An 18724-nucleotide genomic window follows, 5' to 3' on the forward strand; every position below is an offset into this window, starting at 1 on the left:
CCGAGTAGCTGGAATTACAGGCCTGCACCACCATGCCTGACTAATTTTATATTTTTGGTAGAGACGGGGTTTCTCCATGTTGGTCAGGCTGGTCTCCAATTCCCGACCTCAGGTGATCCGCCCACCTTGGCCTTCCAAAGTGCTGGGATTACAGGTGTGAGCCACCGCACCCGGCCAAGTGATAAATCTTGAAATAAGGGCTTGGTGTATGTATTTTTCCTTCTGAAACAGTTATGTAAGAAATATTACATACAGGACAAGTGCATTGGCTCATGCCTGTAATCCCAGGACTTTGGGAAGCTTGAGGTGGGAGCATCATTTGAGGCCAGCAGTTTGAGACTAGCCTGGGCAATATAATGAAACGCTGTCTCTTAAAGAAAAGAAATGTTACACATATACTATACCCAAAAGAATGCCTTCAACGTATTACCCCTAAAAAACTGTAACAACTTTAAACTGACCCCATGATAAATTATATGTTGTTTGTATGATTTCACACAGTAGCTAAGCTCGATAGCGTTTTCTTTCTACCTCACATAGTGAATGTTTTGACAGGCTTATCCTTTTAGTCTAGTTATTTTCCTGTTTTCTGTAATATCTGTTTTACAGATGAGTTACTACTTTATCTTGTTCACAAAGCTTATTTGTGCTTCTGATACTTTCAAGAGTATATTGTATTTTTCAGATAATGCTCCCCAGCCCATTTGCCTCCTGGAATGTACTCAGTTTCCTCAGCACATTTAATTCTCAGACTATAAAATGTGGGGTTTCGGCCAGGTGCTGTGGCTCACACCTGTAATCCCAGCACTTTGGGAGGCTGAGGCAGGTGGATCGCCTGAGGTCAGGAGTTTGAGACCAGCCTGGCCAACATGGCGAAACCCCGTCTCTACTAGAAATACAAAAATTAGCCGGACATGGTGGCATGCGCCTGTAATCCCAGCAACTTGGGAGGCTGAGGCAGAAGAATGGCTTTAACCCAAGAGGCGGAGGTTGCAATGAGCCGAGATCATGCCATTGCACTCTAGCCTGGGCAACAAAAGCAAGACTTTGTCTCAAAAAAAAAAAAAAAATTGGAGGGCGGGCGCGGTGGCTCAAGCTTGTAATCCCAGCACTTTGAGAGGCTGAGACGGGCGGATCACGAGGTCAGGAAATCGAGACCATCCTGGCTAACCCGGTGAAACCCCGTCTCTACTAAAAAATACAAAAAAGTAGCTGGGTGAGGTGGCGGGCGCCTGTAGTCCCAGCTAGTCGGGAGGCTGAGGCAGGAGAATGGCATAAACCCAGGAGGCGGAGCTTGCAGTGAGGTGAGATCCGGCCACTGCACTCCAGGCTGGGCTGAGCCAGACTGCGTCTCAAAAAAAAAAGAGAAAAAAAAATTGGGGGTGGGTTTTATAATTAATTATTACGGAGGAACCTTGCTCTTCAGATGTCCTTCACTGAGCCTTGTGAGATGCTAGAATCTTATTGATGTTCATTTGAAGGGTTATTAACTTTGGAATGCCCAAATAAGGAGCAGCAAATGACTCTCGTATGCTAAATTAGTATTGACACTTTATGTTGAACACACATGACTACCAGGGAGCCATTTACTTAAAATCCTTTCCTATAACGATTGCTGTGGAGAAGTGATAAACTCTTCATGATTAACTCTTCATAGAATGGGTATTTTTTTCTAGTATTGTTATATAATTTTCAGCTTATGGTTGTATAGGTTTTTCCATGCTGAGAGGAAATAAGACTTTTGAGGCAGTTAGTAGCTGTATGATCTTAATGTACTGAACCTCACTCTTTTCAGTAGAGTGAGCTTTTATGGTCCCTTCCAAAATCAACACTCTTAGAGTATGGTGACACTAATAACTCACATATCAGTAGTACATGTTTTTTGCTAAATCATCTTAGGCTTTCTTACTTGATCCCTCTTCTCATTCCTGAGAAAAACAAGCAGGAGATTTTAGTGTATAGCCATGAGATAGTTTTTTCTGGGAAATCAGTAGCTTATAGAAAGTTCTGTAGGGCCTAAAATATAAACTTACTTATTTATTCATTCATCTATCCATTCTTTAAAATAGAGTTGGGTCTTGCCGTGTTGCCCTGGCTGGTCTTGAATTCCTGGGCTCAAGCTATCCTCCAACCTTGGCCTTCCAAAATGCTGTGATTATGGGCATGAGTCACTGTTCCCAACCTATAAACACCTTTAGCGTGTAACAGAATATCTCTAAAATTCATTTATTTATTCACTTGTACAAAAAATATTGATCAAATATCTCCTGTGGACCAGTCATCATCATAAGCACAGGAGAGACTTTTTTTTTTGAGACAGAGTTTTGCTCTTGTTGCTCAGGCTGGAGTGTAATGGCATGATCTCGGCTCACCGCGACCTCCGCCGCCTGGGTTCGAGCGATTTTCCTGCCTCAGCCTCCCATGTAGCTGGGATTACAGGCACCCACCACCATGCCCAGCTAATTTTGCCATTTTTAGGAGAGACAGGGTTTCACCATGTTGTTCAGGCTGGTCTTAAAATCCTGACCTCAGGTAATCCACCCGCTTTGGCCTCCCAAAGTGCTGGGATTACAGGCGTGAGCCCCCGTGCCCAGCCCTGTTTTTATTGTTTTAATAGGGGAGACAGATAATAAACAAGTAGATAATTTCATGCTGTGAACAGTCTTGATCACAGTAAACAGTGCTATGGAGCAAATGGTTGGGTCGGGAGGGGTTGCTACCAAGGCAATCAGAAGAAGCCTCGGTAAAGGAGGACCTTCTTTGATCTGAGACGGACAGATTGAGAGCTTACTTGAAGAATGATAAACAGAATTCTATAAAGGCCTGGAATTGGAGAAAAGTATGTTATGTTCAAGAAACAGCAGGTAAGCTAGTGTGACTGAAGCATAATTAGTGAGAAAGTGAGAGTTGTAAGGGGAGATTGAAGGCATAGGCAAAGTCAGGTCAAGTTGCATAAACCATAAAGTGGCTCACACTTTTTTGCTCTGTTTGGAGTAGAAAATTAGAAATATATGCATTTCCTTTAAATTGTTTTAAAGAATGATGTATGATAGACTTATTAATGTAAGACTTTGGCAGTGGTAAACAATTCTACAAAAAAAAATTTGTTGAAAATCTCAAGTGCCTAGGAATTTCATTTTCATTGATATTCATAAGTTGTCCTTTCTTTTTATGCACCTCAAAGAATTTCTGATGAAAGCATTAAAGGTAGAATGCCTATTATTTATTGAATTTTCTGTATCTCTCTCTTTTTTTTTTGTTTTTTTGTTTTTTGAGACAGTTTCTTCCTCTGTCACCCAGGCTGGAGTGGAGTGGTACACTCTTGGCTCACTGCAAGCTCCACCTCCCTGGTTAAAGCCATTCTCCTGCCTCAGCCTCCCCAGTAGCTGGGACTACAGGCGCCTGCCACCACGCCTGGCTAATTTTTTGTATTTTTAGTAGAGACCCGGTTTCACCATGTTAGCTAGGATGGTTTTGATCTCCTGACCTCATGATCCACCCGCCTCAGCCTCCCAAAGTGCTGGGATTACAGGCATGAGCCACCGCACCCAGCTCCTCTGTATCTCTTTTATACTTTAAAATATGCCATGTAACTTTTTATGAAAATATTTAAGAAGTATAGATGGACCTGAAAGTAACCAATACTCTATTTGTTAAGAGCCTGTCACATCAGTGTCAGCCTAATAGAAACAATGTTGGGCCTAGTAGAAGTCATGTAACAGGCCTCAATTTGGATAATGGATATAAAATAAGTTGTATATATAGAATATATTTTTCTTTTATTTTTTTTCTTTTATCTTTTCATGGAAGAAAGCGTTCTGGGTTTTTTAACTATGGCACATGTTTATTTTCTTAGTCTAATAGAGTTGATGACAAAAAAGAGAAGCATTATAAGTAGGATGAGGTCAGTAAAATTTTCCAGGCCCAGTGAATTTGGAAATTATTTGGTAACCTGACTTAAATTCTGCTGAGTTTGTAATCCAAGATAATAGTGCTATAGGTAATTTATATTATCATTAATTTCAAGTTCTAGTGATCATCGATGCACGATTTTGTTGACATGGTTTATTTGGATACTGACTTGATTAGAAGATCTCAAATAATTTAAATGCATGAGGTCAAGGGAAAATTATTGACTTACAGCCAAGGTAGCAATTTGTGTATATATTTTAAACTTCCTTGGTTTTAAAATCTAAAAGATAATATCTGAGTGTCCTAAATTTTTAAGTGTGCTGAGAGAACATGTTGACATCTGAAATGGCTAATGAGGTTTCTTTTCATTGTTTGCCTTTTTTAAGCCTGCTTGTGTTTGAACATTTTAGGTCATTTATAGCAAATACACTGACCTGGTTCCGAAGGAGGTTATGAATGCAGATGATCCAGACCTGCAAAGGCCCGATGAAGAAGCTATTAAAGAGGTAACTGGGAATTGATATATTCGATGACTGTTTACATCCTGATTAACTTCCAGACTCTCAATGTGATATTTCCTATTTCAGATAACAGAAAAGACAAGAGTAGCCTTAGAAAAATCTGTATCACAGAAGGTTGCCGCAGCCATGCCAGTTCGGGCAGCTGACAAACTGGCTCCTGCTCAGTATATCCGGTATGAATAATGCCTGGAAGACTTAGTTTCATTTTGAACTTGATTCAGCTTGGGGGGTCATGGTATTCTTTCACTAACCCACTTAGCAACCATTATGAATGTATTGTTTTGAATAATAACTTGAAGCCTGTGTACTCTCTTTGCAGACAGTTGAAAGCAGAATTTTTTAAGGTGTCCACTTTGGTTTTTGTTTGTTTTCTGAGATAAGGTCTCTCCTTTGCCCAGGCTGGAGTACAGTGACACCAACATGGCTCACTTTAGCCCCCACCTCCTGGGCTCAAGTGATCCTCTTGCCTTGATGCCACCATGCCTGGCTAATATTTTAATTTTTTGTAGAGACAAGGTCTTGCTGTGATGCTCAGACTGTTCTCAAACTCCTGGGCTCAAGCAGTCCTCCTGCCTTGTCATCCCAAAGTGCTGAGATTACAGACTTGAGCCACCACACTTGGCCTCTTTCTATACTTTTTTTTTTTTTTTTTTTTGAGACAGAGTCTTGCTCTGTTGCCCCGACTGGAATGCACTGGTGTGATCTTGGCTCACTGTAACCTCTGCTTCCCAAGAGAGTCTTCTGCCTCAGCCTCCCGAGTAGCTGAGATTACAGGTATCCACCACCATACCTGGCTAATTTCTGTATTTTTTTTAGTAGAGACAGGGTTTCACCACGTTGGCCAGGCTGGTCTCGAATTTCTGACCTCAAATAATCCATCCTCCTCAACCTCCCAAAGTGCCGGGATTATGGGCGTGAGCCACTGTGCCTAGCCTATGCTCTTTTCTTTCTTTCTTTCTTTCTTTTTTTTTTTTTGAGATGGAGTTTCGCTCTGTCACGCAGTCATGCAGTCTCGCTCTGTCACGCAGGCTGGAATGCAATGGCATGATCTTAGTTCACTGCAACCTCTGCTTCCTGGGTTCAAGCGATTCTCCTGCCTCAGTCTCCTGAGTAGCTGGGATTACAGGCTTGCACCACCATGCTCAGCTAATTTTTGTATTTTTAGTAGAGACAGGGTTTCACCACATTGGCCAGGCTGGTCTCAAACTCCTGACCTCAGATGATCCGCCCACCTCGCCCTCGCAAAATGCTGGGATTACAGGGATGAGCCACCCGGCCTGGCCCTATGCTATTTTCAAATTATATTTTTTATTTTTAGAAATTGACAATTACTTGTGGTGTATGACCTAAATCACAATTATTATTTATAGGTACTAGATATCTTTATAATACTTGTAAATTTTGAGACGTTTCACTTGACTAAATCTGCATAGAGAGATGAATCACATCCAGATATTAAGGGAAAATTCAGAGTTGGTAGGGCTGCTGTCATTATTTTTTTCTCTGTTTTATAACCTATGATTAATTAAAAACTGCTAACTGTAAGTTGCCTGCTGAGATTATTATGAGTGTTTTTTCCTCAGGTGCAGGCATACCAAATAGGTACTATTTTCTAGACTGCTTGTCTGTGAAACTGAACACTGCGCCTTCCATGTTGGAAAACATATGAGGATGGGTTATTTGCAAACTAATACCACCTAAGTTTTTTACTGTAACTCGTAATTTATGTTCTTTTATCCCTCTTGCTGTCTGCTTTGTCTAAATATTGTGTTAATTTTCTGTTAATGCTTTGCGAAAGGAATTGAAAATGTAGTCTAGCTTAAGATTGTAATAGAAGGAAAATACCTACTGAAAGCTTGAACTAATTACACCTTTAGTTTTTATCTGCTTTCTTCAGATATACACCATCTCAGCAAGGAGTGGCATTCAACTCTGGAGCTAAACAGAGGGTTATTCGGATGGTAGAAATGCAGAAAGATCCAATGGAGCCTCCAAGGTTCAAGTAAGTAAAAAGGAATAGGCTACTAATACACACAATAATATGGATGAATCTCAAAACGATTATGCTGAGTGAAAAAAGCCAGACGAAAACAAGTACATACAGTATGATTCCATTTATATAAAACTCCAGGAAATGCAAACTAACCTGTAGTTACAGAAAGATCGGTGGTTGCCTCTGGGAAAGGAGGTAGGGACGGAGAGGAGATGAGCGGGGCAAGAAGAATAGGCAAGGGGCAAGCAGAAACTTTTGGGGATGATAGACATGTTCACTATCTTGCTTGTGATGATGATTTCACAGGTACATATTTGTGTCAAAATTTAATCAAATTATATACTTTAAATATGTATAGCTAGTAAATGTCAATTATCTCAATAAACCTGCCTTTTTTTTTTTTTTGAGACAGAGTCTTACTCTGTCACCCAGGCTAGAGTGCAGTGGCACCATCTCAGCTCACTGCAAGCTCCGCCTCCTGGGTTCATGCCATTCTCCTGCCTTGGCCTCCTGAATAGCTGGGACTACAGGCGCCTGTCACCATGCCCAGCTAATTTTTTGTATATTTAGTAGAGACGGGGTTTCACCATGTTAGCCAGGATGGTCTCGATCTCCTGACCTCAGGCGATCTGCCCACCTCAGCCTCCCTAAGTGCTATAATTACAGGTGTGAGCCACCGCACCCAGCCTCAAGCTGCTTTTTAAAATGGAAAAAAGTATATTACTCTGCAAAATGACAGTAATGTTGTGGAGGTGGGGTGAGTAACGATTTCAAAGTTGGCCAAGTTTTATTCATTGTCGAAGTGGAGTGGTAAGTGTATATCATTATACAATCTCTGTTTTTGTCTATGTTTGAAACTTTTATGCAAGAAAAAGGAGGGGAGACTTGGTATGATGACTAAAAGGGAGGAAACTATATCACTCTGTGGTTGTGTTTTGATTTATACTTCAGGATTAATAAGAAAATTCCCCGGGGACCACCTTCTCCTCCTGCACCTGTCATGCATTCTCCTAGCCGAAAGGTATTCTTTGCTGTAGTCCAAAATCTTTTTTTCTGCTTACGGTTATTAATTTTATCATTTCTGCTCCCTATGCCTGTACAGGTGCATGTCACCACATTGACTTGTAGTTTCTTTTTTTATTTTTCAAGGTGAAGTTTCAAGAATGCTTATGAGAATGTATATAACATGTTAGCTATATGTTTTATTATTAGTAACCCAAACCCTACTTTTAATGGAATGGACAGGGTCTGCTGTTTCAATTAAAGGATGTTATTGGAAATGAATATATGGGTTTATTAGGTCCCTGATAATTTGAGTGACTTTTTAAGATATGTTTTGTTAATCAAAAGAACAATTTTTCATCCAAAAGAAGTCACATTGGCCAGGCATGGTGGCTCACGCCTGTAATCCCAGCACTTTGGGAGGCCAGGGCGGATGGATCACCTGAGGTCAGGAGCTCAAGACCAGCCTGACCAACATGGAGAAACCCCGTCTCTACTTAAAAAAAAAAAAAAAAAGTAGCCGGGCGTGGTGGCGCATGCCTATAATCCCAGCTACTTGGGAGGCTGAGGCAGGAGAATCACTTGAACCCAGGAGGTGGAGGTTGTGGTGAGCTGAGATTGCACCATTGCACTCCAGCCTGGGCAACAAAAGCGAAACTCCGTCTCAATAAAAAAAAGAAAAAAGAAGTCGCGTCGCTTTAAATATGGAAAAATACTAGCCAACATTTATAACTGTCAAGAATAATTTCTAGATTATTTTCCATTTTTCCCACTAGTTTAAAGTCATTACTAGAATTATATGGTAAACTAGTGCTAGCAAACAAATGGATTGTTGTCCTTTTACTATGTCTGTGCATATGTCAGTGTATATGGAGCTATCTTTGAAGATAAAGATTATTTTACTTTGTAGACTATAAATCTAAACCTGTCTCTTCTTTCACTGTTCTCTCAGATGACTGTAAAGGAACAACAGGAGTGGAAGATTCCTCCTTGTATTTCTAACTGGAAAAATGCAAAGGTAATTAAGTTGTCAAATCAGTCTCTGTTAGTATTATAACCTACTGGAAAACACCAATAAAACAACTACAGCCTGTGTAACTAGCTGAAACAACACATGGCTTAACTGAGTATTTTCAAAAAGGAATGCCCAATTTGGTGACTTTTTTAATGTAATAGAAATGTTAGTATGCCAGGCACATGAATACCGTGTCAGTTCTTTTTTTTTTTTTTTTTTTTTTTTTGAGATGGAGTCTCGCTTTGTCACTAGGCTGGAGTACAGTGGCATGATCTCAGCTCACTGCAACCTCCGCCTCCCAGATTGTAGCGATTGCCCTGCCCCAGCCTCCTGAGTAGCTGGGACTACAGGCGTATGCCACCACGCCCGGCTAATTTTTTGTATTTTAGTAGAAATGGAGTTTCACCCTGTTGGCCAGGATGGTCTTGATCTCCTGACCTTGTGATCCGCTGGCCTTGGCCAACCAAAGGGCTGGGATTGCAGGTGTGAGCCACCGCACCTGGCCCCATATCAGTTCTTTTAGTGAATTGTAGCTAGCAGAAACACATAGAGAAGGAATAAATATAATAAAATGCCGTATAAATACAAGATGGTATTTAGAAAACTCAAATTTATGTCTAAAAATTGTTTCCAAAAGAAAGTAAACTGGTATAAGAGATTATATGACAAGAACAGAGTAAATGTTTGGATACCTTAAGTGCTTTTATATTCAACTACTTGGCTCTGTAGTAGTGAAGGCTTAAGCTATATGTCTCTAATAATCGCCAAAGTTTCTAGGAGTTGTTAAGACATCTGTTGATTGTGGGATAGATTCCCTAATTATTCTTTCCTCTTCCCTGAATCATAGTTCATGGTTTTCCTTTTGATGGATAAAGAAGGCCATTTCAGGTTTCTTAAGAGAATTTATGTACTCACCCTAAACAAAGAGGTTGTTGACTGGTCTGATTCGAGTTGATGAATATTATGTAACTGGATGGTGTCTTGAGCTGGTTCTGTAATGCTTCATTTTTATGAGACCATGGACTTAAAGGTCAACATTTGAGAGACTAGTCAGGTACCTGGAAAATAAAACTAAGCATGAAAGTTACATAGATATTCAAGTATAGTTCTTGAGTTATTGAAATGGGATGCAAAGTTTTAGAATGTAGAATGTCAGTGATTTAGCAAACTTTTTTTTCTTTTTTCTTTTTCTTTTCTTTTCTTTTCTTTTTTTTTTTTTTTTTTTTTGAGACAGGGTCTCGCTCTGTTGCCCAGGCTGGAGTATAGTGGTGTGATCATGGCTCACTGCAGCCTCAACCTCCCAGGCTCAGGCATTCCTCCTACCTCAGCCTCCCAAGTAGTTGGGACCACAAGTGTGCCCCACCATGCCTGGCTACTTTTTTGTATTTTTGGTAGAGACAGGGTTTCACCATGTTGCCAGGCTGGTCTTGAACTCCTGGGCTCAAGCAATCTACCTGCCTTGGCCTCTCAAAGTGTTGGGATTACAGGCTTGAGCTACTGCACCCAGCCTTTTTTTTTCTATTTACTAAAACTTCAGGGTTTTAAGAATATAACAGGTCATTAAGACAGTACAGCAGATTTAACTTCCTATAGATACTAAGATTATAGTGATTTATTCTGTCTTTGTTTGACTGTTACATTTATTTGAGGAGCAACTGTTGAACTGTTTGACACTGATTTCCTTTTATTAAAATCCACAATTATCAGCACAAGTATCTATTTTTCCAGAGGTTGGGTTCTGAAATCCTACTGTCTGAGTTTAAATCCTAGTCGTCCACTTATTAACTGTATGACCTTGGGGATGTTACCAAAGCATCAGTGAAATGGACACAATAATGTTAGAAGCTTTATAGAGTTATTATGAAGGTTAAATGAGACCATAGATGTGTTTGATCTTCTGCGTAAAGCACTCATTGATAGATCTTCTGCGTAAAGCACTCATTGATAGCTGCTGTTATTTTGCATCATTGTGAAGAAAGATATAAGGAAAAAGAACCCCAGTTAAGTGGGTCTTAAAATATGGGCATATTTTAATTTAATTTTAGCCAGGCTTGATGGCTCATGCCTCTAATCCCAGCACTTTGGGAGGCCGAGGGTGGATCACCTGAGGTCAAGAATTCAAAACCACCCTGGCCAACATGGTGAAACTCCATCTCTACTAAAAATACAAAAACTAGCTGAGTGTAGTGGCGCACGCCTGTAGTCCCAGCTAGTCGGGAGGCTGAGGTGGGAGACTCATTTGAACCCAGGAGACAGAAGTTGCAGTGAGCCAAGATGGCACCCCTGCACTCCAGCCAGGGTGACAGAGCCAAGACTCCAGCTCGAAAAAAATTAAATTAATTTAACTTCAAATAATTAATTGAAGCACTTCTGTGACTGGGTTTTCTGTCTGATTTCACCCTAGGGTTATACAATTCCGTTAGACAAACGTCTGGCTGCTGATGGAAGAGGACTACAGACAGTACACATAAATGAAAATTTCGCCAAACTGGCAGAAGCCCTCTACATTGCTGATCGGAAGGTTGGTCTGTTATAATTTGTTTAATGCTCTTGTTACTTTTAAAATCCATTCTTGGTTACCTAAGGTACTGATAATTTAACTATAGTACCAAGCACCCAGAGAGAGTCTCACCCATGGTACGTGTGTCAGAAATGGCAGCTGCTAGTTGGCAGCTCTCTGCATGCTCCCAGCCTTTGTAGATGTGTATATACACCCCACTGTAGTGATCCGGCTCCCTCACAACATGCCAGATTAATGGTTTGCTAGGATGATCCCATTTTATGAAGATTGCTGGGTTTCGTAATTCTTGATTTCAAATTTTCCTGTATTTTAGATGTAGATGTCCCACAAAAGACAGTTGCAGGCAAAGACAGATAAACATTCTAATGGATTGAATGCTACATAAAATGGCGGTCATAGCATTGGCTGTCTATTAATATTACATAATGTATTAAATATTATGGAATTAGGCCAGGCACAATGGCTCGTGCGTAAAATCCCAGCACTTTGGGAGGCCAAGGCTGGTGGATTCCTTGAAATCAAGAGTTCAAGACCAGCCTGGCCAATGTGGTGACACTCCATCTCTACTAAAAATACAAACATTAGCTGGCGTGCACCTGTAATCCCAGCTACTTGGGAGGCTGAGGCAGGAGAATCTCTTGAACCCAGGAGGTGGAAATTGCAGTAAGCCAAGATCACACCACTGCACTCCAGGCTGAGCAGCAGAGTAAGACACTTCATCTCAAAAAATATATATAAATATAAATATTATGGAATTAATACATGATATTGAAGTTCACACGCATCATAGCATGTGTTTAGAACATAAAAAGTCTTCTGTATCAAAGTGAGTACTCTTATAAAAATTATCTAGCAGATGTAAGTTAAGATTTTATCTTGAGTTGACTCGATTCATTTTGAAAATGTAACCAGTCCCTTTTTATTTATTTTTTTTTGAGATGTATCTCACTATGTTGCCTAGGCTGGTCCCAAGCTCCTGAGCTCAAGCAGTCCTTCCACCCTGGCTTCCCAAAGTGCTAGAATTACAGGAGAGAGCCACTATGCCTGGCTTTACTTTTGTTTTTTAGATTGTTTCTGAGAAAGCATTAGTGAAACACTTGATTTACAAGATTAATTGGGATCACGATAGTTTCAATCACTAAAATATTCCCAGAGAGAAAGCTGACCTTGCAGTGTTTTCCAGGCAGGATATCTTTTAGTGGACAAGATTCTTTGTTTTAATTAGCAGTAACAAATCTGAATTCTGTATGATTGCTCTTACCAGCCAGATTTTAGGGAGTTGGATGATAGCCATAAATATTTATGCCATGATAGTGCCCTGTTTAACATGTGACTTTACTAACAGGCTCGTGAAGCTGTGGAAATGCGTGCCCAAGTAGAGAGAAAAATGGCTCAGAAAGAAAAGGAAAAACACGAAGAGAAACTTAGAGAAATGGCTCAGAAAGCCAGGGAGAGAAGAGCTGGGATCAAAACTCACGTGGAAAAAGGTATGACATTCTCATTATTGAATTGAATTTTACTTGGTGAACAAAATACATCTATTTTAGAAAATCTTTTTTTTCCCACTGCATATAAAGTTAGGTACATATAAGAAAAATTTAGATACTTCAGATACAGTGTAGAAATGGAGAGTAATCTCTGCCTTAGTAAGCTGAAGCAACAGGAGATAATAAAAAAGTAGGTCTTCAGTTTGGGACTGTACCAGAAGTTTTTAAACTTCTGAGCAATGTACTTTTAAAAATTGCATTATTACTCAAATGATAGGCTTGATTTTCTCTTATTTTAATCTCAAAACTTAAGAGAAATTAGGTATCTAACTGAATAATTCAGCTCCCTCATATGGTGAAATAATCCGGAGTTTTTCTACCTTGTAGGCTCTAATGCATTTCTCATCATTAAATCTGCCAGTATTTTCTCTCTGACTTTACTTAGTGGTCTACATTGGTGTATTAATTCAATTAGAGTGGGAAGTCGAGTCCTAATTATAATTCAAGAAATTCTGTGAGGGTGGTTTTTTTCATTACTGAATTCTTACCTGGTACATTTATTCATTCTTTCATCTATTTAGTTCATATTGAGCATCTGCTGTGTGCAAGGTTCTCTTTTAGACACAAGGTGTTTTTGCTAGACAGTGGGTAGGGGGATGGGATATAACAGTCAACATTCTAGTGAGTGTAGACAGACAAAAGTTAATGATGTAGTATAGTAAAAGGTAATAATTGATATGGAGGAAAAATAATACAGGGAAGGAGGATATAAAATTGCCGGAAGGTGAGAGTGGTCAAATAGCCCTCACTTCTGAGATGGTACTGTTAGCAGAAATACTTGAAGGAAGTAAGGAAGCAAACCATGTGGATTTCTGGGGGAAGAGCATCCCACACAGAAGGGCCAGCAAGTACACGACTGAGATGGGAGTATGCCTAGTGTGGCTCAAGGAAGAGCAGGCAGGCCAATATGACTGGATTGTATGAGAAAGAAGAGGTAAGTAGGAGATAAGGTGTCAGAATATTTAGGGCAGGTGGGAAGAGTAGTGGCCAGATCATGTATGGCCTTTTAACCTAAAGTTAAAGCTTTTACGACAAGTGAAAAGGGAAGCAATTGCAGGGTTTTGAGCATAGTGATGTGACCTGACATATTGTTTTCCAGCTTTATTGAGGTATAATTGACAAAAATTGTATAAAATATACAACATGATGTTTTAATATACACTGTGAAATATTCACCACTGTCAAGCTAATTAACTTACCAGTCGTCTCTTATAGTTCCTTTTTAAATTTTTTGGTGAGAACATTTAAGATCTACTCTCTTAGCAAATTTCAAATACACAATGCAGTACTGTTAACTATAGTTACCATACAGCATTTTAGATCTCCAGAAGTTACTCATCTTGCATAAATGAGATTTCATACCATATGACCATTTCCCCAACATATATTTTTAAAAGACCTCCCTGGCTGCTGTGTTAAAAATAGAATACTTTGGAATGGGCATGGGCTAATGCCTTCCAAATAAACTGTAAGAGACATGGTAACAAGAGGTAGCAAAAACATGGTCCCATATTGGACGTATTTTGGTAGTAGAGTTGACAAAATTTGCTTATGGATTAGGTGGAGATATGAGAAAGAAATAGGAGTTAAGGATGACTCCAGAACTTTTATCCTAAGCAGTTGGGAGGGATTAAATTGCCAACTTCTCAGGATAAAAGTAAATGTTACTTTTGTTTACTAATATTGGGAAGACTGCAGGAGAAACATGTTTGGGAGGGAACGATGAAGAATTTAATACAGTTAAGGATATGTTAAGTTTAAGATGGAGGTGCCAGATAATTGGTTACAGGAGTCTAGAGTTCAACCATAGGGAAGTAACCAGAGTTTTAAGTAGTGATCCACTTCCCTTGGTTATATATGAATGACTTAATAAGGTGAGATATAAATACCTGCCTGGTTGTATACCTAACCGTAGAAGATAATTAGAAGTAAAACTTAGTGCATCTGAGTTCTCTAATAAGAAAAAGACAACAGAATGGTTCTCAAGAAATTAAAAATTTTAGTGAATCTCTTGCCAGGTAGTAGTAAAAACTAACATTTGTCAGGTGCTTGTTATGGTGGGCACCATTCTGAGTACTTTATTTGTATTATCTCTTAATCCCTGGGGTAACCCTATGTAGTGGTACTATTATTGTGACTGTTTTACAGAGCAGGAAACTAAGGCTCATAGTGATTAAGTAATCTGCCCAGGTCACACGGTTAATTGGCTATAGAACCAGGATTTGAATCCAGACAGGCTTGCTCCAAATCTTATGCTGTTAACGGTACTCCATTCCCTCAGATAGACGAGGGTAGAAAAAAATGAAGATAGATATAAATGCAGTGGAAATCAAGATCCAGCCAGCCCCTAAGGGAAATAAGCAGACAGTTCTTTATTCAATAGAATCTTTGAAAATACAAAGGAAACATTATGCATAATTCTTTTTTCTGATTTTTTAATTATTATTATTATTTTGAGACGGAGTTTCGCTCATGTTGCCCAGGCTGAAGTGCAATGATGCAATCTCAGCTCACTGCAACCTCTGCCTCCCGGGTTCAGGCGATTCTCCTGCCTAAGCCTTCCGAGTAGCTGGGATTAAAGGTGCCCATCACCGTGCCCAGCTAATTTTTTCTATTATTAGTAGAGATGGGGTTTCACCATATTGGCCAGACTGGTCTCAAACTCCTGACCTCAGGTGATCCACCTGCCTCAGCCTCTCAAAGTGCTGGGATTACAGGCATGAGCCACCATACCCAGGCTTTCCTGACATTTTATTATGAAAATTTTCAAACATACAGAAAAGCTGAAAGAATTATATGATGAACACCCATATCTCCTGCCACCTAGATTATACACTTAATTTTTTTTTTAAACAATTAACATTGCTCCCATGAAAGAAAAGCTTAGGACTTGACAGTTTCACTGCTGAATTCTTCCAAACATTTAAAGAACTAAATACCAGTTCTACTCAAGCTATTCCAAAAAACTGAAGAGAAGGGAATGCTTCCAAATTCATTCTACAAGGTCATTATTATCCTGACATCAAAACTAGCAAATATACAACAAAAAAGAAAACCACAGGCTAACATCCCTGATAGTCATAGATGCAAAAATCCTTAACAAAATTCTAACAAATAGAACACATTAAAAAAGATTTAACAACACATTAAAAAAGATCATTCTTCATAATAAACTGGACTATCCTTCATCCCAAGGATGCAAGGATGGTTCAGTATATGCAAATCAGTAAGTGTGATACATCACAATAATAGAACCAAAAATGAGAACCATAGCGTCATTTCAATAGAAACTGAAAAAGCATTTGAAAAAAGTCAACATCCCTTCACGATAAAAACTCTCAACAAAGTGAGCTTAGAAGGAACAAAGCTAAAACTATTTAAGGCTATATATGACAAACCCACAGCTGACACTATACTGAATGAAGAAACATTGAAAGTCTTTACTCAGAGATCGGGAACAAGGCAAGGATGCCCATTTTCACCACTGTAATTCAACATGGGACTGGAAGTCCTTGCTGGAGGAATTTAGGCAAGAGAAAGAAATAAAGGGCATCCAGATTGGAAAGGAAGGTTGGGCACAGTGGCTCACACCTGTAATCCCAGCACTTTGGGAGGCTGAGTTGGGCAAATCACTTGAGGTCAGGGGTTCAAGACCACCCTGGCCAACATGGTGAAACCCTGTCTCTACTAAAAATACAAAAATTAGCTGGGTATGGTGGCGTTCACCTGTAATCCCAGCTACTCAGGACACTGAGTCACAAGAATTGCTTGAGCCCAGGAGGCAGAGGTTACAGCGAGCTGAGATCACGCCACTGTACTCCAGCCTGGGCAACAAAGCAAGACTCCATCTCAAACCAAAAAAAAAAAAAAAAAACAAGGAAGACATCAAATTCAACTTTGTCAGAGACAGTATGAATCCTGTATTTAGAAAAACCTAATGACACCACCAAAAAACTTAAAACCGATAAACAAATTCAGTAACATTACAAGATACAAAACCAACGTACAAAAATCTGTAGCATCTCTGTATACAAATAGCATACCCAAGCTGAAAAACAAGAAAACAGTCCCATTTATAGTAGCTACAAAAAACTACCTAGGAATAAAGTTTTTTGTTTTTTTGTTTTTTTGGTTTTTTTGAGACGGAGTCTCACTCTGTCGCCCAGGCTGGAATGCAGTGGCGTGATCTCAGCACACTACAACCTCCGCTTCCCGGGCTTAACCAATCCTTGTGTCTCTGCCTCCCGAGTAGCTGGGACAACAGGCGCACACCACCACGCCTGGCTAATTTTTTTTTTATTTTTAGTAGAGATGGGATTTCACCATGTTGTCCAGGCTGGTCTCAGACCTCAGGTGATCTGTCTGCCTTGGCCTCCCAAGTGCTGGTATTACAGGCACGAGTCACTGCATGTGGCCTCCTAGGAATAAACTTAACCAAAGAAGTGAAAGATCACCACAAAGAAAATGATAAAAGACTGATGAAAGTAACTGAAGAGGAGGCTGAGCATGGTGGCTCACACCCCTAATCCCAACACTTTGGGAGGCCAAGGCAGAAGGATTACTTGAGGTCAGGGGTTCAAGACCACCCTGGGCAACATAGTGAGACCCAATCTCTTTTTTAGAAAAATAAAATTAAATGTTAAGAACAGAAATTGTAGAAGACACACAAAAAAATGGAAAGATAGCCCATGCTCATGAATTGGAAAAATTAGTATTGTTAAAATGTTCATACTACCCAAAGCTAGCTATAGACACAATGCAATCCCTATCAAAATACCAATGACATTCTTCACAGAAATAGAAAAAACAATACTAAAATTTTTATAGAACCACAAAAAAACCCAAACAACCAAAGCAATCCTGAATGAAAAAAAAAAAACTGGAGGCATCACACTGCCTGGCTTCAAAGTATACTACAAGGCTATAGTAACCAAAGCAGCATGGTACTGCCATAAAAACAGACACATAGATCAGTAGAACAGAATAGAGAACCCAGAAATAAATGGATTGGCTGTAAATGCATGGAATTTTTGATTGTTTGTAGACAAGGTCTCACTCTGTCATCCAGCCTGGAGTGTAGTGGTGTAATCTTAGCTCACTGCAACCTCTGCCTCTCAGGCTCAAGCTATCCTCCCGCCTTGGCCTCCCAAGTAACTGGGACTAAGGCATGCACCACCATGCCTGGCTAATTTTTGTATTATTTGTAGAGACAGGGTTTTGCCATTACACCCAGGGTGGTCTTAACCTCCTGGCCTCAAGTGATCCACTCGTCTAGGCCTCCCAAAGTGCATTACAGGCATGAACCACCACCATGCCCAGCCAATGCGTGGATTTTTAACACTGATGCCCAAAGCATACATTGGGGAAAGGATAGTCTCTTCAATAAATAATGCTGTAAAAACCGAATATTCACATGCAAAAGAATGAAAATAGACCTCTATGTCTTACCACATACAAGAATCAAATCAAAATGCATTAAAGACTTAAACATAAGGCCTGAACTATGAAACTACTAGATGAAAACATTGGGGACATGCTTCAGGACATTGGTCTGGGCAAAGATTTTTTGGGTAAAATCTCAAAAGCATAGACAGCAAAAGCAAATATAGACAAATGGGATTGCATCAAGCTGAAAAGCTTCTGCACAGCAAACAGTCAACAGACTGAAGAGGCCACCTACAGAACGGGAGAAAATGGTTGCAAACTGCATTTTAGAAAGAATTAACAATCAGAATGTACAAGAACTCAATAGCAAATAAACCAGATAATCTGATTTTAAAATGGGCAAATGATCTGAATATACAGTCTCAAAAGAAGACATACTTACGGCCAACAGGTGTATGAAAAAATGTTCAGCATCACCAATCATCAGGAAACTTCAAATCAAAACCATAGTGAGATACTATGTCACCCCAGTTAAAATGGCTATCACCAAAAGGACAATAACAGATGCTGGTGAGGATACAGAAGCGGGGGGAACTTCCACTAGTACATTGTTAGTAAGAATGTAAATTAGTACAGCCACTGTGGAAAACAATATGGCAGTTCTTCAAAAAACTGAAAATAGAACCGCTACACGATCCAGTAATGCACTGCTGGGTATATATCCAAAAGAAAATCAGTATATCAAATCAAAAAGGGATATCTGCACTCCATGTTCATTGCAGTGCTCTTTGCAATAACCAAGATACAGAATATGTCCAGTGGGTGAGT

At 39.7% G+C, this 18724-nt stretch overlaps 1 protein-coding gene across 2 annotated transcripts in view; it reads left to right on the forward strand.

Moving 5' to 3' along the window:
* SNW1 (SNW domain containing 1) overlaps nt 1-18724 on the forward strand; it is a 43911-nt gene that overhangs the window by 17823 nt on the left and 7364 nt on the right. For both annotated transcript variants that reach the window (XM_023184980.2, XM_026455629.1), the window contains exons 4-10: nt 4323-4418; nt 4500-4606; nt 6331-6435; nt 7378-7447; nt 8381-8446; nt 10848-10964; nt 12310-12451. In XM_023184980.2, the coding sequence (XP_023040748.1) occupies nt 4323-4418; nt 4500-4606; nt 6331-6435; nt 7378-7447; nt 8381-8446; nt 10848-10964; nt 12310-12451 (703 nt within the window). The remainder of the gene's footprint in view (nt 1-4322; nt 4419-4499; nt 4607-6330; nt 6436-7377; nt 7448-8380; nt 8447-10847; nt 10965-12309; nt 12452-18724) is intronic.

Source organism: Piliocolobus tephrosceles, chromosome 6 (assembly GCF_002776525.5).
Source record: "Piliocolobus tephrosceles isolate RC106 chromosome 6, ASM277652v3, whole genome shotgun sequence".
NCBI classification, from domain to species: Eukaryota; Metazoa; Chordata; class Mammalia; order Primates; family Cercopithecidae; genus Piliocolobus; species Piliocolobus tephrosceles.